General features: G+C 41.9%; 1 protein-coding gene across 1 annotated transcript in view; it reads right to left on the reverse strand.

The window, feature by feature from the left end:
• Nucleotides 1-801: 801 nt before the first annotated feature.
• LOC137421556 (zinc finger FYVE domain-containing protein 9) overlaps nucleotides 802-26,193 on the reverse strand; it is a 61,558-nt gene continuing 36,166 nt past the window's right edge. Inside the window, exons 11-19 of the mRNA XM_068107732.2 lie at nucleotides 25,663-25,887; nucleotides 25,310-25,392; nucleotides 23,311-23,415; nucleotides 13,602-13,755; nucleotides 12,381-12,461; nucleotides 8,542-8,704; nucleotides 8,286-8,391; nucleotides 5,486-5,647; nucleotides 802-2,635 (exon numbers count right to left, since the gene is read on the reverse strand). Of these exons, the coding sequence (XP_067963833.2) occupies nucleotides 2,474-2,635; nucleotides 5,486-5,647; nucleotides 8,286-8,391; nucleotides 8,542-8,704; nucleotides 12,381-12,461; nucleotides 13,602-13,755; nucleotides 23,311-23,415; nucleotides 25,310-25,392; nucleotides 25,663-25,887 (1,241 nt within the window). The 3' untranslated portion in view covers nucleotides 802-2,473. The remainder of the gene's footprint in view (nucleotides 2,636-5,485; nucleotides 5,648-8,285; nucleotides 8,392-8,541; nucleotides 8,705-12,380; nucleotides 12,462-13,601; nucleotides 13,756-23,310; nucleotides 23,416-25,309; nucleotides 25,393-25,662; nucleotides 25,888-26,193) is intronic.

A 26,193-nucleotide genomic window follows, 5' to 3' on the forward strand; every position in this document is an offset into this window, starting at 1 on the left:
AGACCACCAACCTGCCTGCGGTGAGTAAGTGAAAGGCCCTCGGAGTTAGTTTCATCACGGGAGATTCCAATGATTTTGAAAGCTTTGGTTTCAACAGCGTGAAGCCGAGCTAAGCCGATCATATTTCGCTCCCTCTTTTTGTGTGTTTTGTTTGTCTGGTTGATTTGTTTGTGAAGTAAATGTTAGCTCTTTCACGAGCCTCGATTCAGTATACAAAAAAAAAAAAAAAAAAAAAAAAAAGTGTGAGGTAAGAGCACCAGCTCAGAGGGGAGAAAAGTATCCCATTATACATACTTGTATCAAGTTTGATTGAAATCCTATTCAGCTGTTCTCAAGTACCTCATTTTTACCTGGCATGACCTCTGACCTTTTGATTCTGAAATCGAATCATTAATGTTTGCATCATAATACATACTTGTACCCAAGTTTGGTCAAAATCCAATTGCTGGTTCACAAGTTAACACAGTAACAGAATTTTCACCCAACATGACCTCTGCCTTTTGACCCTAAAATATAATAATTTAATGTTTGCATCATTATACATACTTGTACCAAGTTTGACTTGAATCCCTTCAGTCGTTGTTATGTTACCGTGGTAACAAAAACCTATCACGGACACACGGACTGACGAACCAAAAACATAATGCCTTCGGTGACTTCGTCGATCAAGTTAATGATCGAATATGATCAAGAATCAAGATCAAGTTAATGATCAAGAATTGAATATTGCGTTTCAAGGAAACACAATGTGCTGTTAGTGTTAAACAACTGGTGGAGCACACAAAATGGAAGCCAAACTGGTCAAAGAATACTTTGTTTAATATTTTATCATATTCTCAATCATTAGACTGGTGGTGAAACATTCCAGCGACTGCATAGTTTGTGATAGGGCAGTCTCTTTATCCTCCAACCTCCCCCCCCCCCCCCCCCCCCCAAAAAAAAATAAAAAATAATAATCAGCCTTCAGTTCTCAATCTCGTACAGCTCTCCATCCATCATATTCAAATCACCCGTCAACAATATGAACCCTCACCCACCCTTCTACTCCCTTTAACGTCTCATCCCTTCCTGCCCCTTCTAATCACATTTTCAAAACCCACCCAAAAACTGCTGGTATTGTATTCATCTGTTGATGGAAACATTCAAAAATAGACTCTGCAGTGTATACTGATGCTTCAACATCTTATATTCAGATTATCTGCAAGAGAATAATTTAGTTATTGAAACAAAGACAAACGATGAAGGATCAAAATTATCCACTCAATAACCTGGAAAGGTTTTCTTCCACCAGTCGGTCAGAGAGAAGGAACAGCCAGGACAAAGTGAAATGATAGAGATTAAAGCGGCAATCTTTGGCTGTCACAAATAGCTCCGTGCCTGTCTCGGAGCTCTGTAGTTGCAATTTTGGCATTTCAATTTAAAGCTTAAAAATTCAGGGAAAGAGTTACAATTCAGAATTTCTTTCCAATATAAAGCTTGTTCTTTTCTCTTTTATGAGGATGAAATGTTGTCCGTTTTCCATCTGCACTTTGTTTAATTTATCCAGCCTTCACCCTTGCAATTCCATTGATTTGCTTTCGATAATTTAAATCTGGGAGCAAACAAAACAAAAGCTAAGGGGTGGGGGAAAGTTATGATACTCAAAATAAAATTATGGACTTTCCCATAAACAGCAGGCAAACATTACCATTGCCTAAAGCTCTACACACTGCAAACAAAAGTTTCCAACTGTAATCCCACCTCTGACACCAATTTCCAATTCTGTTGGTAAAGAATTTTGCAATGCAACTCCTGGTTGTGGAAAATAAGTTCATTCACACCAATCTCAATATACTGTAAATTTTGTCTCAGATGTGAGGACGCACGCATCTTAGTATTATGGACCACGTAGACTTCCATTGGTCCTGACATCAATCACATATCTTTAAGACGATTTCTTTTAAATGGGTGGAAGTGGGGGGCTGGAGGGGAAAAAAAAAAAAATCAAGAAAAAGTTTGTTGTATTTCCTAATCAAGTAAGTACAGCATTACTATTACTGTGAATGATGCCTAAACATTCTACCAATCCGTTGTCACCTCAACATTGGCTGTTCTATTTACAAATTGAAAGCAAATGCCTCAATTCACACAAAAATGTACAAAAAAACAAACAAACAAAAACACTTTAGCACCAACTTCTCCTTGCACAAGACACCATCAATATCAAGCTTGATCTATTCCATTCAATTCATGAGATGCTAGAGCTGCAACTGCTTTATAATGCGGGAACGAAGAGAGAGAAGGGGGGGGGGGGGGGGGAGAGAAAATTGAATGCGGTAGATGAAAAGAAAATCTCTCTTCCAGCTGACTAAACCCACAACAAATTTAACTTTCAAAGCAGCCCTATAGCCCTGTGACCAAAGACACCCAACAAGCCAGAACTTGTCCAGCATTGGTTTTGTGGATAGTGAGAAAATACAGTAGTATGGGTACATCAGATGATGAGGTGCAGAATATGAAAAAGTAGTTCGCAGGCGAGTGGGCTCTCTGCTGGTCCTGGGGTAGCTCCGTGGATTACAGGAACAAGTGCTGAGTCCAATTCTCCAAGATAAGCCTGGGGCAGAGGCTGCCCACTGGCACCTGCTAAGTATCCTACCTGAAGAGGGTCAGATATGGTGAGGGTTAAGGTTAGCCAAACCAGCAGATATTAAACAATAGAAAACTAGAAAGTAGAATTTGACGTCAATGGATATGCCTCTGCCCACATTAGATGTCAACCCACTGTTACATTTAATGTCAAGTAAAGGTCACATCAGAGGGAGAGAGAGAGAGGGAGAGAGAGGGGGAGAGAGAGAGAGAGAGAGAGGGAGAGAAAGAGGGAAAGGGAGAGGGAGACAGAGCGGGAGACAGAGCGGGAGACAGAGCGGGAGACAGAGCGGGAGACAGAGCGGGAGACAGAGCGGGAGACAGAGCGGGAGACAGAGCGGGAGACAGAGCGGGAGACAGAGCGGGAGACAGAGCGGGAGACAGAGCGGGAGACAGAGCGGGAGACAGAGCGGGAGACAGAGCGGGAGACAGAGCGGGAGACAGAGCGGGAGACAGAGCGGGAGACAGAGCGGGAGACAGAGCGGGAGACAGAGCGGGAGACAGAGCGGGAGACAGAGCGGGAGACAGAGCGGGAGACAGAGCGGGAGACAGAGCGGGGGACAGAGCGGGGGACAGAGCGGGGGACAGAGCGGGGGACAGAGCGGGGGACAGAGCGGGGGACAGAGCGGGGGACAGAGCGGGAGACAGAGCAGGAGACAGAGACAAAGAGAGAGAGAGAAAAGAGATAAGTAGAAGAGAGAAAATATTCGATGCATCCAACTTGATTTGTGATCTGCAAAATTATTATCTAAGAGCACATGACTTTTGACCTGTTGAACCCAAAATTGAATGGGTTTTTAATATCACATTGAATTTTTGAATTGAATTTCACAGTCCATACTTGTTCCATTGGTGTCATTACATCAAAGCAAAGAAATCTTTATAAAACCACTGCCGGCTCACGCTTCCATCTTGTTTCAAAGGGCGATCCGGACAGAGCATCAGATTCTCGTTAAAACTACATGTATGCCGAAAACAGGAGTAAAGATCAATTTGGTTTTTCCGGCGGATGGCATATGGTCTCTTGCAACGATCCATCGAGAAATTGGTGATCGTGCAGGTGGAGGATTTGACCTCAAGTCCACCCCCGGTCGACCTTAATGTTGGTTCGTTAGGATTGGGACACTAGTCCGAATTCGGCAACCATATATATATATATATATATATATATATATATATATATATATATATATATATATATATATATATATATATATGTATACTACTGTGTTAAAAAAGTATCCGACCTTTATTTTTCGTGCGTAAAAAAAAAGAAGCTAGGGAGGCGTTGATTGGTGCACGTATACGTATGTAGGCGATCCTAATGCGCACGCGTGAATTTTTTCCCACCTGCAGAAGCTGTCATTCGACAGCAGACCGCCGATGAGTGAGGACATGTAAGTGAGCGCCGTCGGATTTTCGTTTTTGACAAAATGATGGAAAAACTTGAACAACGCTACTGCATCAAATTTTGTGTAAAGCTTGGCGATTCCCAAGTGGAAACGATCCGCAAGATTCAACACCGTTCATTCCATTATGAAGGAGGATTTGGGCTTCAGGAGAATCTCAGCGAAGTTCGTACCAAAGCTGCTAACGATTGAGCAGAAGCAACTCCGTTTGGAGATCGCACAGGACATGCTGGAGACTGTGAACAGCGATCCCAGCTTCCTCAACACAGTGATCACTGGCGATGAGTCCTGGGTTTATGGGTACGACCCAGAAACCAAGTTGCAGTCATCACAATGGAAGCATCCAACATCCCCGAGGCCAAAAAAAGTTGTTACACAAAGTTAAACAAAATTTGATGCAGTAGCGTTGTTCAAGTTTTTCCGTCATTTTGTCAAAAACGAAAATCCGACGGCGCTCACTTACATGTCCTCACTCATCGGCGGTCTGACGTCGAATGACAGCTTCTGCAGGTGGGAAAAAATTCACGCGTGCGCATTATGATCACCTACATACGTATACGTGCACCAATCAACGCCTCCCTAGCTTCTTTTTTTTTTACGCACGAAAAATAAAGGTCGGATACTTTTTGAACACACTACGTATATATATATATATATATATATATATATATATATATATATATATATATATATATATATATATATATATATATATATATATATATATCTTTCTAACCACTGACTCACTGATATAAATGTTTAGGACCTTCTAGTTGGGCTAGAAAGATGAAATTCTGCATACTGCTGCAACTCCCAGGGGAAAATATCCCAGGGGAAAAAAACAACAAAAAAAGTCGGAAAATATCCATAAATGAAAATATCAGAAAAGAAAAATTGGCTGGTGCACCTTCGTCTGCTCACTACAGGTCATGTGACCCAGGACAACTTGCACTCAAACTGGTTGCTAGGAAACACTAACATGCACCTCTTCCGACTCTTGTTTTACTTAAGATATTGTCGTATTTACATTTAAAAAAAATACTGTAGCTGTAAACTTTTAAATAAAGACCTCATTCAATCGCTAATTATTGATTTAATTGAGTAATCGAGTTATATATATATATATATATATATATATATATATATATATATATATATATATATATATACATATATATATATATATATATATATATATATATATATGTGTGTATATACATATACATGAAACTGTGAGAAATAGCAGAAACTCCACAATACGAGCAGGGTGACTCATTTGCATTAAATAAATAATTGGAAGAAATTAAATAAGTAGTGGAGGTAGCTTCAAGACGATCGATATATACATATACACTAGTATTCCATAAGAAATTAAGACCACATTCTAGGAATGACACAACAATACCAAACAACAATCAGTCAGGTGAAGAATAACAAATGGTTAAGATGACCTGGTCAGAAGCTAGAGTTAATCGCAAGGCAAGGCGAGTTAGTCCATCCTCCCAGAGTAGTTTGAGGTGAGGAGCTAATGTTCGACTGAATGCCCGTGCTACACTCTCCGCCAGGCGAGTGTGCTCTGCAGGATCAACGGAGTCACCTTGCAAGAAAAATAACTGGGATAGGTGGGAAAAGAGGAAAGGTGTTAATTAGAATACAACAGGACTGAGATCACTGTATTGCTCACTCTATCAATTTTACGATGTATTGCTGATTTCTTTTTTTTTCTTTTTGAAAGCAGTACAAGGGTAATGATTATGCATCTGGGCATGGCAGCTTGATGGTAAGTACACTACTTTCATCCCACAAGTTGTGGTTTTATTTTGTATACAGAGTCTATGCTCGTGAAAGAGTTAGAACATAAGGGTGAACATAGTGGAAAGGGGGAAATCATATGAAGAGCAATGCCGAGAGACCACACAGGGACAATTGGAGTTAGAATGGTCATAGGGAAGAATGAGATCAAAGAGGGGAAGAAGGACATGGTGTGAACAAGCTGGATACAAACTCAAACAAAGCAAGAAGAGGAAGGGAAAAACTGTGAATGAAACAGAAATGGAACAAAATACAGGGTCTGCTGGGAGGTGTGACGATTTTCAGAAAACTCGTACACAGTTATTTTTAGTCGAATTTCAATTTTTATTTTTTTTAAAGACTACATATATGCCATTTAATACACTGTAACAAAGACATTTAAAAAATGTAATTCATGTTTGAATTGGGAATAACAATGCAAGTGGGGGGTCTAGCACATGCGTGATGGCTGTTGGTTACTCGTTGTTAGGCGCCATTTCAGTAGCCATGGAGCTGTGGACGACTGAACATCGCGTCTTTGTTGTTGAGACGTTTATTCAAATGGGTAGTTCGGTGGTGCTTACACAGCGCAGATTTCGTACTCACTTCAATGTTGGTCGACGTGGCGCCGTTCCGTCTCGAAACACAATATTGAAGTGGGTAAAAAACTTCAGGACAACTGGATCTGTGAGGCCGGGAGCAGCTCGGGGAGGTGATCGAACCGTTAGGACCCCGGAAAACATCGAAAGGGTTCGACAAGCTGTGGAGGCCAGCCCTCGTCAGTCAGCGGTACGGCACGCTCGCGCTCTACGGATGTCAGACATATCAGTTCGTCGAATTTTGCACTTGGACCTTCATTATCACGCGTACAAAATCATGGTGGTTCAAGAACTGCAGCAGAATGATTTCGTACGGCGGTTTACATTCGCAGAAAGAATGCTGGAACTGCTGAGGGATGCTGCTGTGCTGAGAAATGCTGGAACTTTTCTGCACGTCTGCAAGAATGCTTGGACAAGAACGGCCGCCATTTAGATGATGTCATTTTTCAAACATGAATTTCATTTTTTAAATGTCTTTGTAACAGTGTATTAATGGCATTATATATGTAGTCTTTAAAAATAATAAAAATTGAAATTCGACTAAAAATAACTGTGTATGAGTTTTCTGAAAATCGTCACACCTCCCTGACAGACCCTGTATAAAAAAGGGGTGAGGGACAATAACCTGGAAAGGAAAGGGTAGGTTTAATGAGGGTAGAAATGATCATGAGTATGGAATCATGAGCTACTTGAACAGGTAACTGAAGGCAGAACTATAAATAATTATTTTTATTTAAAATACAGAGATGAAGGCTCTTGGAAAAGAAAGACAGATGGAGAAAGACAATGGAGCAGAGAGAAATGGGCACGCAAAAGAGAAACGTATTAACAGGCAGAGAGGAATGGGCAGACATCAGAATAAATGTACAAACAGCAAAAAAAAAAAAAAACACACCACCACACACACACACACACACACACACACACACACACACACACACACACACACACACACACACACACACACACACACACACACACACACACACACACACACACACACACACACACACACACACACACACACACACACACACACACGCGCGCTCTCATCAAAAAGGGACACTCAGGCAGGGGCCGCAGTGGGCCCCTCACGGGCCGAAGGTTTCAATATGCAAGCTAGTTATAAAACAGCGCATACTGCATACAGCGTAGAGATATTACTGCACACATTTGCAAATGTAAAGTCTATGGAAGGTGCATGGGCAATTTTTTTTTTTAATCCGCCCTTGTATGCAGTTCCCTAGAGTTAACCTTATGAATCCTTGGAGCTGCCCAAGTTCAGAATACATTATAAAGTGGTGATTGAAATATGTACCTCATATGTATATCGTTTTTTTTATCCAACTTAGCTAAATATTTTATTTACTTTCAGATGGCCCACAAACTTAAACATTCCATATTTTTATCCACATGTGTAAAAAAAATGGGGGGGGGGGGGGGGAGAGTGGGGAGGAGGGGGTAATGAGCAATGCGGGTAATTGTAATGAGACCTGTGTCTATTCGTTCATCATGCTATCTCCTCAGAAATGGCTGTCCAGAATTTCACCAAACTAAGTGGATATCATCACCACATGGCAATGAGGTGCAAGAGCAGTATCATCTTTCGCCCGGCCCCTGGCACGGGGTCAAAAGGTTAAATACCAAAAGTGGAATTACGGGCACCCTTTTTTTCCCTGTTGGACCGCTCTTTCGTGAGCACCATACCTGTATGTAATTTTTTAAAATTATCTCATTGTATTGCTGAGTGCAAATACTCCAAAGACAAATTGGACAGGTAAGGTGTAATGATAAGGTGTTAATGGACAGGTAAGGTGTTAATTAATAAGCGAGAGGGGTGTGGAGGAAAGAGCTGCCTTACCTCTGTCCACTTCATAACTTTTCCATTTCCTTTGACCTCCGATCCCTGCACAACCTTGATGCTGGGAACACCTTCCATAGCCATACTATCAATGGGACTTTTGATGCTAATAGGGAAAAAGGGAATGAGACATGGACAAAGTATGGCAGCTAGAAGGCCGATCTAGGTAACAATGAAAAAAAAAAAAAATAGACGTCTCTGAGCAAAAAGGGTAAAACTGTCAGGCATAAGTGAGACCAGACCATAGGTGTATTACCCAACATTGAAGCGTCGATCGTCATCTCCCCAGTGAATGCACACCTCATCACGAGGACCTTCACCTGTGGTCTTCCCACAGATCACCGTGATATCCTTCATATCACGCAATGCTGTGCGCACACGCTCCATCTCATCTGCATTGAGCTGGACCATAAGCCCATCTGGTGAATGCATGGTCAAACACCAAAACGGAACTACATTTATACCGTTTATCACATAACTCAAGGTTCTTTGATCAATCATTGCCCAAGCATCAGTTGAACGCAGTTCAAACGCAAGTATATTTATGAGAGAAACCCCAAGCTATATTCTAACACATCAGCACGGCATTGTACACAGCAAAGCAAAGGTTGAGCGACTCTTCTTTCTCCTTTACCATCCATATACTCAGTCTAAGAACATTGGTGAGAGCACCTACCTCTAGAACCCACATAGTTCTACATCCTGATGCCACTATAAAATATTTGCCAACACGAGATGGCTAAATATTCGGAAGCACTCAGAAATTTCTCGTAATCTTGTGATCTTTCCACAAGAGTTTGGAGAATTTGATATGGAACGAATCGTTTATTTATATGCAACTCTGTAATGTTTATTATGTAAATGAACAGGATTATAAACAACCAATCGATATATGTGGGAAAATTACACGCCCAGACCAGGAATCGAACCCAGGTCCTCTGGTGAACCGTACCAGCGCTCTGCCATCTGAGCTACCTGGGCGACCCCGAACCAAGCATGCAATTTTACCACATATAGAATTTCCACTCTTTCCGACATTGCTTCCGGGGCACTCGCTGCCAAGCATAGGAGCAAAATCGGCATGCTCACGAGAGGCTCTTCCCCTAATGGAGGGGACAAATCCATGTCCAATATTATAAACACCACTGGAGACATACAGTCACGTGAAAAAGTAAGTACACCCCATGTAAAGTTTTGACTTTTTCAAACATATTTCAACATACAGCTATTAGATCTTCATTTCAACAATATTGATAGATAAAGGTGATATAATATAACAAATATCATGAAACATTTACATTTTGTAGTCCATTGTATAATTTAAATAAACATAAATGCAAATTTTGAATGTGGAAAAAGTAAGTACACCCCTACATTTAACACTACTTCAAACACCTAAAATTCGAATCAGGCGCACCAGCTCAGGTGCAAATGATTAGAACATCGTTAAAGAGGATATTGGAGGAACCTGTCTTATTTAAACCTCAGACATGTAGTTTGGTTTGCTCTTTGTTGTTGAAGTGTGCGGCGTCACCATGCCTAGATCAAAAGAGCTCTTCAGAAAGAAGGTTATAGATGCCTATGAGTCTGGGAAGGGATTTAAAAAGATCTCCAAACAATTCGAAATCAATCGTTCGACTGTCCAGAAGATCGTCTACAAGTGGAGAAGATTCCAAACAACTGCCAACTTGTTGAGGCCAGGCCGCCCCAGCAAGTTCAGCCCGAGAGCAGACCGCAAGATGCTGAAAGAAGTCTCTAAGAACCCCAGAATGTCATCACGGGACCTGCAGGTATCTCTTGCCACTGTTAATGTCAAAGTGCACGAGTCTACCATTAGAAAGGGGCTGCACAAATTTGATCTACATGGGAGGTGTGCCAGGAGGAAACCTTTGCTGTCCAGAAAGAACATCAGGGCAAGACTAAAGTTTGCCAATGAACACTGAGGCAAAGACCAGCACTTCTGGAACAATGTGCTCTGGACATATGAGTCAAAGGTAGAGCTATTTGGCCACAGTACCAGAAGACATGTTTGGCAAAAACCAAAGACAGCATTTGACCACAAGAACCTGATACCAACTGTAAAGCATAGTGGTGGAAATATTATGGTTTGGGCAGCTTTGCTGCATCAGGGCCTGGGCAGCTCACCATCATATAATCCACTATGAATTCTTCATTGTACCAGAGAGTGCTAGAGGATAATGTGACACCATCTGTCGGAAAGTTGAAGCTCAACCGAAGGTGGACCTTGCAACATGACAATGACCCTAAACATACCAGTAAATCCACCAAGAAATGGCTGAAAAGAAAGAAATGGAGGGTTCTGGAATGGCCAAGTCAAAGCCCGGATCTAAATCCCATCGAGATGTTGTGGGGGGATTTGTAACGAGCTGTGCATGCAAGAAACCCCTCACACATCGCACAGCTGAAAGAATTCTGCATGGAGGAGTGGGCAAAAATTTCTCCCAGTCGATGTCAGAGACTGGTAGACAGTTATGAGAAACGCCTGCTTGAGGTTGTTTCTGCCAAAGGGGGCAATACCACCTATTAGAGCCAATGGTGTACTTACTTTTTCCACATGCGAAATTTGCATTTATGTTTATTTAAATTATACAATGGACAACAAAATGTAAATGTTTCATGATATTTGTTATATTATATCACCTTTATCTATCAATATTGTTGAAACTAGGGCATTGCCCGTACGTGGGTGCCCGTTCCTTGCCAAAAAAAAAAAAAAACGCTACCCGTACGCTCTACCCCGCCCGTACGCCCGTAAACAAAAAATAACAACGCTCTTCGCTTCCGCCCTTCGCTCTGACTGAATTGGGAGAAATAATGCGCATAAGAAATCGAATTACGTACCGTAATGGCGGTCAGCTCGTAACGCGCACACTGTCCGGAAGTTCGCATATCGCATATCTATCTATCTATCTATTAATGCCCATTTATTCAATTATCGCCAACGTATTTTGGCTTTTTGCAATTTAATCGCAAGGAAAAGTAGAAAGAGAAGAGGGAAAAAAAGAAAAGCCTTGCCTTGCTGCAAACAGCTGCTGCAAACAACAACAACATGGAAGGCTGCACTGTCCGGAAGTTGGCATATCGCAGTTACGATTATTTTAGTGTTAATGGCCAATTATTCAATTAGCGCCAACGTATTTTGGCTGTTTGCAATTTAATCGCAAGGAAAAGTAGAAAGAGAAGAGGGAAAAAAAGAAAAGCCTTGCATTAACGCATTAACGCTTGCATTGCATTAACGGTTCGGCACACGTGATAGCTCGCTGCTCTCTGATTGGTTGAAGCGTTTTTTGGACATAGCTCGGTAGGTACTTGTCCGATTAATTACAAACCTTGAAAAGGCACATCCTCGGGTCCCCAGCAATATACCTGGCAAGTTTCAAGTATATCGGACCCGTGGTTGTCGAGAAACAGCGGTCACAGACACACAGACACACAGACAGACACACAGAGATTGCTGGAATTATAGATAGATGAAGATCAAATAGCTGTATGTTGAAATATGTTGAAAAAGTCAAAACTTTACATGGGGTGTACTTACTTTTTCACGTGACTGTAGATAGCTCAGATGGCAGAGCGCTGGTATGGTTCACCAGAGGACCTGGGTTCGATTCCTGGCTTGGGCATATAATTTTCCTACATATATCGATCTGTAATGTTTGTCGAGTTGAGATGTTGATTGTAGAAGTTGAGGAGAGTAAAATGTAACTGCAATATTAATACTCCTCGCATTTTTACTCGACCCAACTTTTACAATCAACATCTTGACTCAGCAAATAATTACTTGACTCAGCAAAATTTAATGTTAGCTCTCACGAGCCTCGATCTTGTATACAAACAAAAAAAAAAAAAAAAAAAAAAAATTCAAATTGAATCTTAAGTGTACAAGCATTAACCATGCACCAAAAACAATACTCGTCAAACAGTCATGCGTAAAGAATTAGTGACTATTGTTTGGTACAGCATTGGTGATGACATCACAGAGTCACACCACAGCAAGCACAGCGATCAAACTAAAACTCGACTCCAGTTGCTTTTGGTTGTCAATACCATAATCAAACCAATCAAAGATCTTACCTTCAACAATGCTAGACTTTGCGAGAAAGCCCGATGATGGCTTGAGAGCACCATTGAAAACCACAAAACTCGCACCCGTTACTGCGCAAAAACAAAAATAGATACCATTTAATAACTTGTTAATACAGAGTAAACACTGTATTAAAAGCATGTTCATGGAAAAGCAGAACAACATGGGGAAAGGATTATCAGACGCAAAGAGGGGTGATGGGATGAGTAGAGCATGAGAAGAGGAAATACAGGTGAAAGGTGGACAGTGTCTCAGCCGGTGTACTAAAGCTCAAGGTAGACATTGGGAGTGACCATGAGATGGCAATGGGCAGCATGCATTAAGGCCTGGAGGGAAGAGCACAAGACAACAGACTAAGGAAGACAGTTCCACAGTTGAAACAGTAATGGAGGTGAGCATTAAACTGAGACAGGGGTATAACAAGGAGATCGTTTTTGGTACAACCCAAGTGACCTAGACGGGCTTAGTTTTTGGTATAACACATGTGACCTGGAGGGGCAGGGGTTTGAGAGAGAAGTCAGAATTCAGCAGATTTGAATTTTTTTAGACAATGGTCTCGGCTCATGGGAGCGACGATGCTTACTTTAATTATTCTTTCTCAAAACAGCCCAGAGAATCTTGAAGATATCATAGTCCCACTGTGGACCAATTTCCTGCAACTTCTTTGTTGCCCTTTCCTCGAAATTAACATTGCCGTAACGATATGGTTCCATTTTGACTCATTGTCAAATTCACTTGATGAAGTACACAAGTGGACAGGCACCAAGATTCACAATGTTGTCAAATCCCTGGGGATACATGTCGTTTATTTGTATCTGCTCGCTCTTGTGAGTCTCTCTAGGGGCAAGCAAAGCTAATAATGAGTAGGCAGCAAAGAACACACATTGGGTGGGAGGGGGGTAGGACTGGGGAGACATATGGGTATGGGACTGGGGAGACATATGAGGGGCTGGTAGCACAAAGCATGCCGGCGAAACGAGAGTGGGTGGGTAGCAGAGTGCAGCAAAGGGAAAAGAGTCAGGGGTAATGCGGAGCATGCCAGTGACGAGAGGTGGTGTAGGGGCAGGGGTAATGGAGAGTACACTAATGAGTTGAGGAGAGGGAGGAGGGTTACAGAGACACCTGGTGAAGGGAGGATATGCGGAGGGAGGAGGTACAGAATGCGCTCACTAAAGGAGGGGGTGCAAAGGGAGGGCAAAGGTGTATTATACCCTTTCGTGGTTGGCTATGGATGCTAATAGCTTGAGTGTGATATGTTCCATCATCCTCGCTCTGCACGCACACAAGGTGTGAATCTGCTGCATGATTCAATGCAGCTCCAAATGCCAAGACGTGCTCGTTACAGCTGTTGAGCACTTTCAGCATCTAAGCAAAACAGGAAGGTGACAGTAAAGACTTGGGCAAAAAATAAATGAAGTGGAAACTTTAAACGACAAATAGTACTGCAATTCACATAGTCATAAACAAATGAAAATATTTGCCCACCCTACTGTTCAAGAATAAAATTGAGTGTTATGCTTCAACACTTTCAAGGCAAAAATATTTTTACCTCTGCACCGAAGGTGGACGGAGGTTATGTATCGTCTGTTTGTTTGGCTCTGAGCAAGATATCTCAAAAAGTTATGGACTGATTTGAACGAAACTTGGTGAACAGGTTGGGTGTGTGACAAGGACGAGTTGATTTGATGTCAGTGAAGATCCCATATTCGGATACGGATACTACAATTAAATTTTTAAAAGTGATTCTTCACCTTTGTAGAGGTGGGGCCATAAACGATATATGGCATGATATGTCAAAAAGTTGTGGACAAGTCATGACAAAACTTGGTGGATGAGTTGGTGACAAGAACAAGCCGATTAGATTTTGATTGTTCAAAACACAAACTGTTCAGCCTAGTGGAGGTATGTGCTCTACTGAGTGCTGTTCTAGTTTTCTTTTGTCTCTAAGGCACAAGTCACAGCGAAAAAGAAAATCAGGCATGAAAGGAAAAATTGTGCTAAAAGTATGTACGGTACAAGCAAAAAGCTTTGAACACATGCTTACAACATTTCTGGCATGTCGCTGACAAATCTTTCAGCCAATTAGGATGCAGCAATTTGATACATCAACATCAGTAAGGTCAATTATCATTCGGCAATGGATTCTGAATTATTAAGGGATGTTTTTGGTTTACTCAAAATTTTACTTTTACTTTACTTTACTTTGTTTACTCAAAGTTTTAAACTTAAAAGTTTAAGTTTAAAACTTTAAACTTTTAAACTTTTTAAACTTAAAACTCAAAACTTAAAAGTTTACTCCAAATTTTTGTTTACTCAAAAAAAAAAAAGTTCCACTTGCTCGTGGAACAGCAAGGAGACAGGGGGTAAAAATGGCAACATACTGACAGTAGTGCCAAAGTTGGACACACAAATCAAGGGAATGAACAAAGAGGGAGAGAGGAAAAGAGGGAGAGAGGAAAAGAGGGAGAGAGGAAAAGAGGGAGAGAGGAAAAGAGGGAGAGGGGAAAAGAGGGAGAGAGGAAAAGAGGGAGAGAGGAAAAGAGGGAGAGAGGAAAAGAGGGAGAGAGGAAAAGAGGGAGAGAGGAAAAGAGGGAGAGAGGAAAAGAGGGAGAGAGGAAAAGAGGGAGAGAGGAAAAGAGGGAGAGAGGAAAAGAGGGAGAGAGGAAAAGAGGGAGAGAGGAAAAGAGGGAGAGAGGAAAAGAGGGAGAGAGGAAAAGAGGGAGAGAGGAAAAGAGGAAAAGAGGGAGAGAGGAAAAGAGGGAGAGAGGAAAAGAGGGAGAGAGGAAAAGAGGGAGAGAGGAAAAGAGGGAGAGAGGAAAAGAGGGAGAGAGGAAAAGAGGGAGAGAGGAAAAGAGGGAGAGAGGAAAAGAGGGAGAGAGGAAAAGAGGGAGAGAGGAAAAGAGGGAGAGAGGAAAAGAGGGAGAGAGGAAAAGAGGGAGAGAGGAAAAGAGGGAGAGAGGAAAATAGGGAGAGAGGAAAATAGGGAGAGAGGAAAAGAGGGAGAGAGGAAAATAGGGAGAGGAAAAGAGGGAGAGAGGAAAAGAGGGAGAGAGGAAAAGAGGGAGAGAGGAAAAGAGGGAGAGAGGAAAAGAGGAAAAGAGGGAGAGAGGAAAAGAGGGAGAGAGGAAAAGAGGGAGAGAGGAAAAAGGGAGAGAGGAAAAAGGGAGAGAGGAAAAGAGGGAGAGAGAGACAGAGAGACAGAGAGAGAGAGAGAGAGAGAGAGAGACAGACAGAGAGAGCCAGAGAGAGAGAGACAGAGAGAGAGACAGAGAGAGAGAGAGAGAGAGAGAGAGAGAGAGAGAGAGAGAGAGACAGAGAGAGAGAGACAGAGAGAGAGACAGAGAGAGAGAGAGAGAGAGAGAGAGAGAGAGAGAGAGAGAGAGAGAGAGAGACAGACAGAGAGAGCCAGAGAGAGAGAGACAGAGAGAGAGACAGAGAGAGAGAGAGAGAGAGAGACAGACAGAGAGAGAGACAGAGAGAGACAGAGAGAGCCAGAGAGAGCCAGAGAGAGACAGAGAGAGCCAGAGAGAGCCAGAGAGACAGAGAGAGAGAGAGCCAGAGAGACAGAGAGAGAGAGAGAGAGAGAGAGACAGAGAGAGAGAGACAGAGAGAGAGAGACAGAGAGAGAGAGACAGAGAGAGAGAGACAGAGAGAGAGAGAGAGAGAGAGAGAGACAGAGAGAGAGAGAGACAGAGAGAGAGAGAGAGAGAGAGAGAGAGACAGAGAGAGAGAGAGAGAGAGAGAGAGAGACAGAGAGAGAGACAGAGAGAGCGACAGAGACAGAGACAGAGACACAGAGACAGAGACAGAGAGAGAGACAGAGAGAGAGACAGAGAGAGAGACAGAGAGAGAGACAGAGAGAGAGACAGAGAGAGAGAGACAGAGAGAGAGAGACAGAGACAGAGACAGAGACACAGAGACAGAGAGACAGAGACAGAGAGACAGAGACAGAGACAGAGACAGAGACAGAGAGAGAGAGAGAGAGAGAGAGAGAGAGAGAGAGAGAGAGAACAAAACAGTAATCTGGTGGTGCAGCACTTGCTTGACGTCCTGGAAAGTAAAGTGCAATTGCACACTCTTAGTCAAGCATTTCCACAACCTGAACAGGAAGAACAATGGGATGAGAAGAGAGGGACAACGGAATAAAGGTGAGTGGAAAGCATGGAATTTGGGAGTTAAAACCAGGAGGGGAGTTACTGGAATAACACATGAAGAAGCTGGAGAGGATCAGAAGGCTGAGAGAGTGCAAAGTGGTAGACCGGAAGAGGCGGTAAAAAAAGAAAAAACTAGAACAGCACTCATCGACGTCACGACGTCAACTGACTTTAAAGCCCACATTATTACATCATTATAATACTTGTATCAAGTTTGACTTAAATCCATTCAGCTGTGCCCAAGTTAGCACATTTTTACCTGACATGACCTCTGATCTATTGACTTCAAAATGTAATTAGTCCATGTTTACATCATTATACATACCTGTACCAAGTTTTAATTTAAATCCCTTCAGCTGTTCACAATTTCTCACATTTTTACCTGACATGACCTCTGACCTTTGGCCTTTGTCATTGGGACCCCCAAAATCTAAACAGCTAATCTTTACATCATTATACATATCTGTACCAAGTTTGAATTAGATCCCTTTAGCCATTCTCAAGTTATAGACCCATTACAAACTTTGACCTTTAACCTTTGGCCGCTTTACCCCAAATTCTAATCATTTAATCCTTATTCTAATAATATACATAATATACTAATAATATACATTCTAATAATATCTATTAATATACAATTACTTATTTAATCATATACATACCTGTACAAAATTTGAATTATATCACTTCAACCATTCTCAAGTTATAGACCTATTACAGATTTGACCTTTGGCCTTTGACCCCAAAATCGAATCACTTAATCTTTACAATAATATACATACCTGTACCAAGTTTGAATTATGGCGCTTTTCCATTGCACAGAACGGTATGGTACGGCACTGTACAGTGTGGTTCGGTATGGTAATCCCTGTGTCGTTTTTCCATCGCACAACAGAACCGTGAAAATTGGTGAAGTTATCTGAAATGACGAAAAAAACCCACCCAAAACGGTCTGCAGTATTGCTAGCTCCACCCATAGGTCCGGGTTCGGCTCGCTTGGTACCTATCCATAGCAGGAACCAAATTTAGCACGGGTACTTAGCAGGCCTGCGGATTTCACGGAAACGATCGTTACCGGTAGCGTGTCGGTAACGTGATAGCAAAAACACGGACCCGAAAGTACGTTTCCCATCGCAGAAAGGCAGTGTAAGGCAAAAAGATGTAGTATTTACCTTCACGTGTGATTTTCAGCTAACTATTTTAGAAGTTGAGTTTTATTTCCAACAGAATTAGGCCGGCAAAGCAGATAGCATATAGTTTCCCACATTCAGGTTCGCGATATGACTTCCGCTTTGACGGACATGTGCATCGGTCTAAATCACAGACTTCCTTTTCAAAATGGCATCCGTTGCTAAGCGATTTCACAAGGGTATACACAATCAAAGACAGAATTTTCTCTTCTCTGATAATAAACATCAACCTCAATAATGAACATGCGTTAATTACATTGCATACTTGTAAAAGACAGGATTTATTATTGGAGACTACATTTTTAATTTTGTATTACAAATGTTTTGCTTTACAAATTCTAAAGGAAAAAAAAAATCGTTTCCCATTAGGTTTGGGCACGGAACCGGGATTTTGTTTCCCATCGGTTCCCATAAACTTAAATCATGGAACCGAAAAACGGTTACCGATGACATCTGAAATCCCCAGGCCTGCTTAGGTACAGTACGGTACGGTTCGCTTGGCAATGGAAAAACGAAAAAAACGGATTTCGGTTACAGTACGGTACGGTACGGTACGGTACGGTATGGTATCGCGGTGGAAAAGCGCCATAAGATCACTTCAGACGTTCTCAAGTTATAGACGTATTACAGACTTTGCTCTTTGATCTCATGACCCCAAAATCTAATCAGTTCATCGTTACCTCATTATACATAACTGTGCCAAGTTTGACTAAGATCGCTTTCGCCTCTTTTGCGGTAACGAAAACCTATCCCGGACAGACCCATCGGTTCCCATACAGCCAGAAGGACAGCCAGATGGACAACCTGAAAACACAATGCCTCCGGTGACAAGATGACACCAAGATGTGCAAGACTTGAATGACATGTTCCATTTATCAAATCGGCATCAAATCAATTCCAGATCAACAAAGTGAAGCAGCTGCAATATATCTGACAGTGGGATGAGGGTACTGTATGACAATGTAGCATCTTCTGCTAATAGGAAGGTGTGTTTTCCAGATCATCAGAGGTTTTTTCTTTTCTCTACAAAATCGAGGCTCAGGGAAGAGCAAGGTGACAGAAAGAACAAGGCAACATACCGTTTCGAAATAATATGCCATTTTAAATGAAAATGCTGTGGGGACATGGCTGTGTTTAGGAGAACTTTTGGACTTGTACTCACACATGAAAGGTTTATTATGGGACAACTTGAACTGGCCAAGGGTCTTATCATTCACTGAGACAACAGAATGTAGAGATGTAGACGCCAGGCATTTTAGTTGACGTTGTTTGAAACATATAAAATATCACCAGAGCTTGCATCGGAATCAGGAGAGCGAGAGAGCGAGAGCGAGAGCGAGAGAGAGGGAGAGGGAGAGAGAGGGAGGGAGATGCAACGCCAGATGGACACAACTCGGCTTTTGTGGGGGCATGGGAGAGGGAGGTTGCTGAGAAAGGGTTCGGCTATGTGGAGTTTGTCCTGGCAGACTGTATATTCAAACCAGCAGGCCCTAGTTTATGAACCAGCTGCATCCCTGCAGTGTAGAGACTGGTCGTCTTACCTACTGGTGGGTACTCCACGAATGCTGCCTTTTGCTGGTGTTTTCACTACAATTCACTCCATGAATTGCTGGTGTCACGGAGACGACACCCAGACAAGAAACTTCTCTCGGGTCACAGAGAGAGCACCAATATGATGGCCTGATTTTCCTCCTCACTCGTCAGCTGCCGGTATGCATTGGGTTCTTTAACAGCATGCAGTTTCTGTATTCGATGTCACTCAGCTTGATCTGTGGACACAGGTTTTCATATGCGTGCTTCAGCGAGACCAAGCTCACTGTGAGGACTTGCAACGCGACTGGCAGGGCCGGATTTCAACCTGTACAACCCAGCTGGACAAGAACGTTTGAATGTGTGACGCGCCAACACTGACCATCTGTAACCTGCTGAAGTATTGTGTATTACGAACTGGTTACCGGAGATAAGTTTGCAACCGTGAAAGTTTGAATCGATGCTTGACTGCATGCAAATCTTTGAAATGTGTGTTATATAATCTGGGGGATTTTAATCATTGAGTGTTTCTTTTCATCAGTACTAGCAGGGGCCCATGGAACAGAGTCCCACGGAAACCCTTCCTTTGTTTGGGCAGTGTATAGGCAATTAGTATAGTATTAATACGTCATTGTGGTACGATTTATTATCTTCAACGATAAAAGTCCTTCTTGGCCATGGGAAATGACATTGTGGGTTATGAAATAATACACCGCTTTAATAATGAATCCCTGGTGTTGGGCTAGCGGCTAGGGTGCCAGCTTAGGATCCTAGGATCCTGGGTTCGAATCCCGGTCGATCGCTGAATTAACGCCAGGGGGGTTGACTCAGCCTGTCATCCTTCCGAGGTCGGCTAATTGAGTACCAGTTCACTGGTAATTCCCTGTTTGTCGTAAAAGGCGGCAAAAAGGGTTGGCGGCAGGAAGGGCATCCGGCCGTAAAACATTGTTTCAAAAAGGGGACCAAAAAAACAACAACAACCACGGTTCCCGAAAAAGGCCAACCCCCGCTTTGCGGGGAAAAATGGCCTCTAAAGGTGGTTATTTTTTTTTTAATATATAATAATGAACGTTAGTTAGTGCAGTATTATTGGCCTATACGTACTGTGTCATTGGAAAACTCATGACACGTATGCTTTCAATATGATTTTAACAATCGCTTTGTTTTTGTTTCACACTGAATGAAAAACACAAAGGTAGAGCATGCGATTGCGATATATGATGTATTTTAACCTCCAGTAACTTTGCAGTCACTACAAAGGGATTAATATTACGATTAGATTTACTATAATATTAACGTTACGTTATTATTATTATTATTACGAAAATATTACTATCAAGAAACAGAGGCTAATTCCTTACTCCCGCGGTTATCAGTATATCGTACCCCGCAATTATCATCATTCTATGAACCATACCCCGGTTCAATCTTATAACTTTGCATTCACGACATTGGGATTAAACTGTTACGGTTATATTTACTACATCATTATTGTTAACGCCATTATTATTATTATTATGAAAACGATACTACTGTATTAAGAAACCTGGGCTTCATTTGTCCGAAGCGGCCTGAAGGTGAGGCATGAAGGCATGAAGCCTAAGGTCGATATGTACTGTGTCGTTGGAAGACCCATGACTCCTATGCTTTCGATATTTGATGGTCATTTTAACAATCGGTTTGTTCGTGTTTCACACTGAATGAAAAACGTAAAGGTAGAGCATGACGATTGTGATATATGACAGGTTCGACCGCTTCGACGATGTGTTCGGCCTGAACGGCATATAAATTAAAATGACGGTCGGTCGGTGGAGTCAGCCGTTGTACGCCATTGTACCTGCAATGACATCGTAGACGAAATGACGTAGCGTGAAGGACGGACAGAAAATGCCGCTACTTTAATATATACATTAATTCGTTTAAGTATTTTAAAACTAGACAGTAGGGATTAATAAATCTCGTTTATTAAATCACTGTCTGCCTCATGTTGTATGTTCGTTTCACCGGAATAATGACAGACAGGATATAATATTTTCTACCATGCTCCCCTCAGGGTAACTAGTGCAATCGCATTGGTGCCTCAAGGCAGTACGTAGCAATAACGACAGCAGGGCAACAATTGGTAGAATGAAAAACGGATCCAGATAAAGCAACATTTTTATCATCTTTTTACTTCATCATGTATGAGCTTTCCCATTAGGTGAGATAAACTGTTCGATTTTAAATAAACTAGCGAAGAACTCGTCCTTACAGACAAGTTAATTCCCCCAGAATTACAAATGGTATAATCGTATTATGATACTACATATCATTTGAGAAGTGCCTTTCTTTCTTTGTTTGACTTGTATATACTCCCGGACAACTGGATATAATGAGTTGAAAACTGGTGATTGTATTCAGGGCGTGCCTGGGAGGGTTTTAGTAAGCCTGGTGTTGGCTTAGCGGTTAGGGTGCCGGCTTGGGATCCGAGGATCCTGGGTTCGAATCCCGGTCGATCGCTAAATTAACACCAGGGGGGTTGACTCAGCCTGTCATCCTTCCGAGGTCGGCAAATTGAGTACCAGCTTGCTGGGATGAATGATCCCGGTGTGTACCCCGGTTTAGAATAGGTACACCGTATCCCTGCGCATCGAAGAGGCGACTAAGGGTTGGTGCCAGGAAGGGCATCCGGCCATAACAAACATTGCCTCAAACAGGGAACCATGATTGCCATGGGGCCCGCAAGGCTAACCCCTGCTCTAGCGGGGAAAATGGCCTTAAAACGATCATTCATTCATTCATATTCCTGGGAGGGTTTTAGGCGATAATAAAAAAAAAAGTTTCAGGGTGGGGAAGAACCTCAACTCTCTCTGCGCAAATGTCAAAAGTATAGGGTAGCCTGGTGGTAGTGCGCATTACAAATCATTCCGTCCCGATTTCTCAAGGAATCAAGTTGTCCTTACAGACGAGTTCTTTGCTAGTTACCTCCGCCACCAAAGGTGGATGGAGATTATGTTTTCACCCCTGTCTGTCTGTTTGTTGGTACATTTGTTTGTCCATTTGTGAACAAAATATCTCAAAAAGTTGTGGACGGATTTGGCAGAGAGGTAGTGTATGTGAAAAGGACAAAATGATTAGATTTTGGTGAAGATCTGGATTCGGATCCGGCTAGTAGAATTTTTAAAGTGATTCTTCACCATTGGGAGAAAAGGCGAAAACCGACATATAGCAGGACATCCCAAAAAGTTATGAACGGATTTGGACGAAACTTGATGGGGAGGTTGGGTGTGTGACAGGGAAGAATTGATTAAAGTTTGGTTAAGATTCAAATCCGGATCCGGATCAGATAATTTTTAAAGTGATTCTTCACCATTGAGTGATAAGGCTAGTGGGATAGGTGTTGGTTTATTTCTCATCATTGTACATAAGTTTGAGTGTTTCCATTTCCCTCTGTGTCCTTTTGATTCGCTTGGTTCATTCCGTTTTTGTTTATAGCGTCTTGTATATCATTTTCCCTGTTTACATTGCAAAATAAAATAAATCCTTTAAACGGTAAGAAAACGCGTTTGAGCCATTTGTCTGCTTTTCGTGTGAATTTGCCGTCGATTTCGACATAATTGAACGATCACCGGCAAAGTTACAAATCATTGAACGCAGTGCAATAAAGGACCGGTCAGGCCATCTCCCGAGACTAAAGGTCTCGGCGCCGAGTGTCCTATCTTAACAGGCGCTCAGATGTGACAATACTTGCCAGGTAAATTTCATGATAATTCAACGATTGCGAGTAACAAGTAGATGTTGAAAACGATTAATGCATTAGTTCAGTCTCAAAATGGAGCAGTTACATCCATTTACATTCCTCCAAAAAAAATCTGGATTTTAATTCCTCCCCACCACCAAATCGGTTACAACTATGGATTTTATTGTCATTCGCCAAGAACTCAAATCACTGTTTCATGTGAAACCGGCACTTCAAGAAGGATGCACTGATCATCGGATCACACTAATTTGATTTTCATGTGGAATTGTTGCTATGAGGCCTTAAACTATTGTCAAACTGATCTCACCTCATTGTAACGATTGCTGGGAATTTCAATGCTGTTTTTGCCAACCTCCATACTTATCGTCAGTCCAGGTACAGTGGGCAAACTGTATTGGTAGTTCCGGAAGTCCTGAGGGGATGACAGAAGTTTACAATTTGAAAACAAGTTAAAAAATGATCAAGCCGAAAAAGATACAAAGTCTTATAAAGCAGCAACAGGTGGTCAGTAGCTGTACAGAAAGAATGTGACCAACAACAAAGTAAGAGAAAAATATCTCATACAGACCACAATCATGGATAGACAACCTCCTGAAATGTGTGTGCACACAGCAGTCCGATTGAATCAAAAAAGAAAGTGGCTATTCATATGGAACCGTACTATGGATACTATGGCTATATTCATATGGAAATGTGGTGGGGCAGGGGTGTTGAGGAGTTGTGGTAGTAGTTGAGGAGTTGTCAAAACAAAGTTGTACACAAAGAGATTGCATCTTCACACACATAAAGTGCAGATAGTGCAACATTTGGAACCGAGATGTACCCAATCAGATGTTTTGAATAAATCAATAAGCTTGTTGTTGAACTCATTTTATTCTTTCCTTTTCTTTAGGCATCAGGCATTCAATTATAACGCAAGACATTGGGCACGTATGCACGGTAGTTGGATTAAGGGCTTTTATTGTTCATTTCTTGTGATTGCTTGCCTTCCTTCTGTTCCCTCCCGATGTCATTATTGTTTTATTAAACCTAACTTGGTCTTGGGTGAATTCTGGCTGTGATGGCTGCTTCATTTGGTGGTTTTGTAAGACGTTATTACAAGATCGCATCAGGTGATTCAGGCTCCTCAGCCTGAGATGAATCACGTGATGCCTATCGATGCATCACTAGGCCACTTTAAAATTTCCAATATAGACAGTAATGCGGTGGCCAGACGCAGATCCGGCAGGAAGTTCTTGAAGTGGTCAACTGTTGCGGTCGCTTTGACATGACCCTCCAGATTCAAAACAGGAAACTGGAACGACCGTTGGCTGTAACAGTATCTAATGAGAGTTCATCGAACACCTTATCCTGCACAGTCTTGAGAAAAAGTACACGGTAAAGGTCTCTTAAACTCTTGCTGTGCATCTATGGGCACTATTTCTATTTCCTACGAGCCATGATTGTGTCGGAACTGAATAGCCCCCAACGAGCGGAAAATTTAATTTGTCAAGATGCCGTAATATTTTGTCCCACAGCAAAACTGGAGGTTTTTGGAAGTACCAACAAGGCGATTTGTGCTCTACAGTGTTCAAGATTCTAATTCAAATGAAATAAAAGAGGTTTTAAAGGATGTAGAAAAAAAAAAAATTCTGAAGTTTACCGCCATTGATGCACCATCGTACTATGGATGTGCTACCAGACAGCAGACAAATTTGGGAAAGGTCCCCCATATATCTTCCACACCACCTAATTTAACATGTAAAATTCGTTTTTTGTGCCTGTTATTTTTTTCCCCTTTATGACATCCGTAAAAACAGTAAGTTTCCCATTTGGAATGATTATAAATTTTATTTGACTGCCAGACCGACTAAAATAATTACCTTACTCCTCTGTGTGCATGCACGCTCGGGACGTGATGTTGTACAACTTGCCAAATTCAGAGCCAAAGTACTGCTAAACTGCAGGTTTGTTTTCCGATTCGTGGTATTCAATTGAAATATCCAATTAAATTGAAAAATTAAATTAAATTGAAATGAAGTAGTTCCTTGATCATAGACTGACAAGATTGAACCAATTGCTTAACCCCACTTCGCCATTCGCTGTGTTGTGGGTATCTCCCAGGTGGTGATTAAATAACTTGAACACAAACCACGAATACTGGCCACAGTCTATTGGCATGATTCTGTAAGAATAACCATCACCTTGAAAAAAGTTTTTTTTATGATGACAGTATTAACAAATGTTTTATAATGACAATTTTGAATGCAGCGTTAACAAATGAAAGCATCCCATCATCAAGGTACATCAACCGTGAAGGCACTTACTGCAAGCAGGTTCATTATGGTATGGCCAGTCTCTCCAAATAGTGGCTTTCTAAAGCGGACACTGAAGAGTGGACAAGGATAAACTGTGGGCAAAATAAAGCTATTGTAAAAACTATGCAGTGACAACTTTCAAGACTATCTTAGCATTTAGAATTACTACGGCCACTCCCATAACACGGAGCAATACAAAGATAAAGCACAATGTTGAAGAAGGCCTCCAGTATTATCCACAAAGAGTAGCAATCTTAACCAGAGGGAATCCGAAATAATTATTTGGATGTGGAAAGATTTGGTATCAAATGTTGTGATACACACAAAGATTTGTGTGACAGTTCGTGTGACAAAGCACTCACATCGGAACTCAGCTCCGAGTCGCAGCATGAGGCGCAGAGGGAAGAGTTTAGCCCAGGGTGCTTCCCACTTTTGCACAAGAATGGCAAAGAGAAAAGGTGGTGCAGGCAGTGCCATGTCAGGCAGTGGCTGGCATGTCCGTTCCACATACAGGAAGCCTGCGTGTTCACGACTGTTCAGAAGGCCACCGCCAAGAAACGAATGCTTCAGATTGGATATAGACTTCCCTGGAAAGAGCAAGCAACATGCTGTCAAAAAGTGTAAACGCTTGAAAGTTTCATTGAAGATGCTTTTTCGACTCATTCGTTCCTCATTTCTCCTGCCTGTGGGACCTCTTTCCTCAGTTTGTTTAATCTCAATCTTCGCTCCAGGGCATAAAGTTTGCAGTGCACCACCGCCTTATCCTCCACTATTCTTACTCATGATCTTTGTTATTCTTATTAACCCCATTAATCCTCCATATCTATTTGCAGGTAACGATGTCTCCATCCAATGCAGGATTAACCAGGGGAGATGCAGAAAATAGGGTAAAA

Source organism: Myxine glutinosa, chromosome 2, assembly GCF_964187855.1.
Source record: "Myxine glutinosa chromosome 2, kmMyxGlut1.1, whole genome shotgun sequence".
Lineage (NCBI taxonomy): Eukaryota > Metazoa > Chordata > Myxini > Myxiniformes > Myxinidae > Myxine > Myxine glutinosa.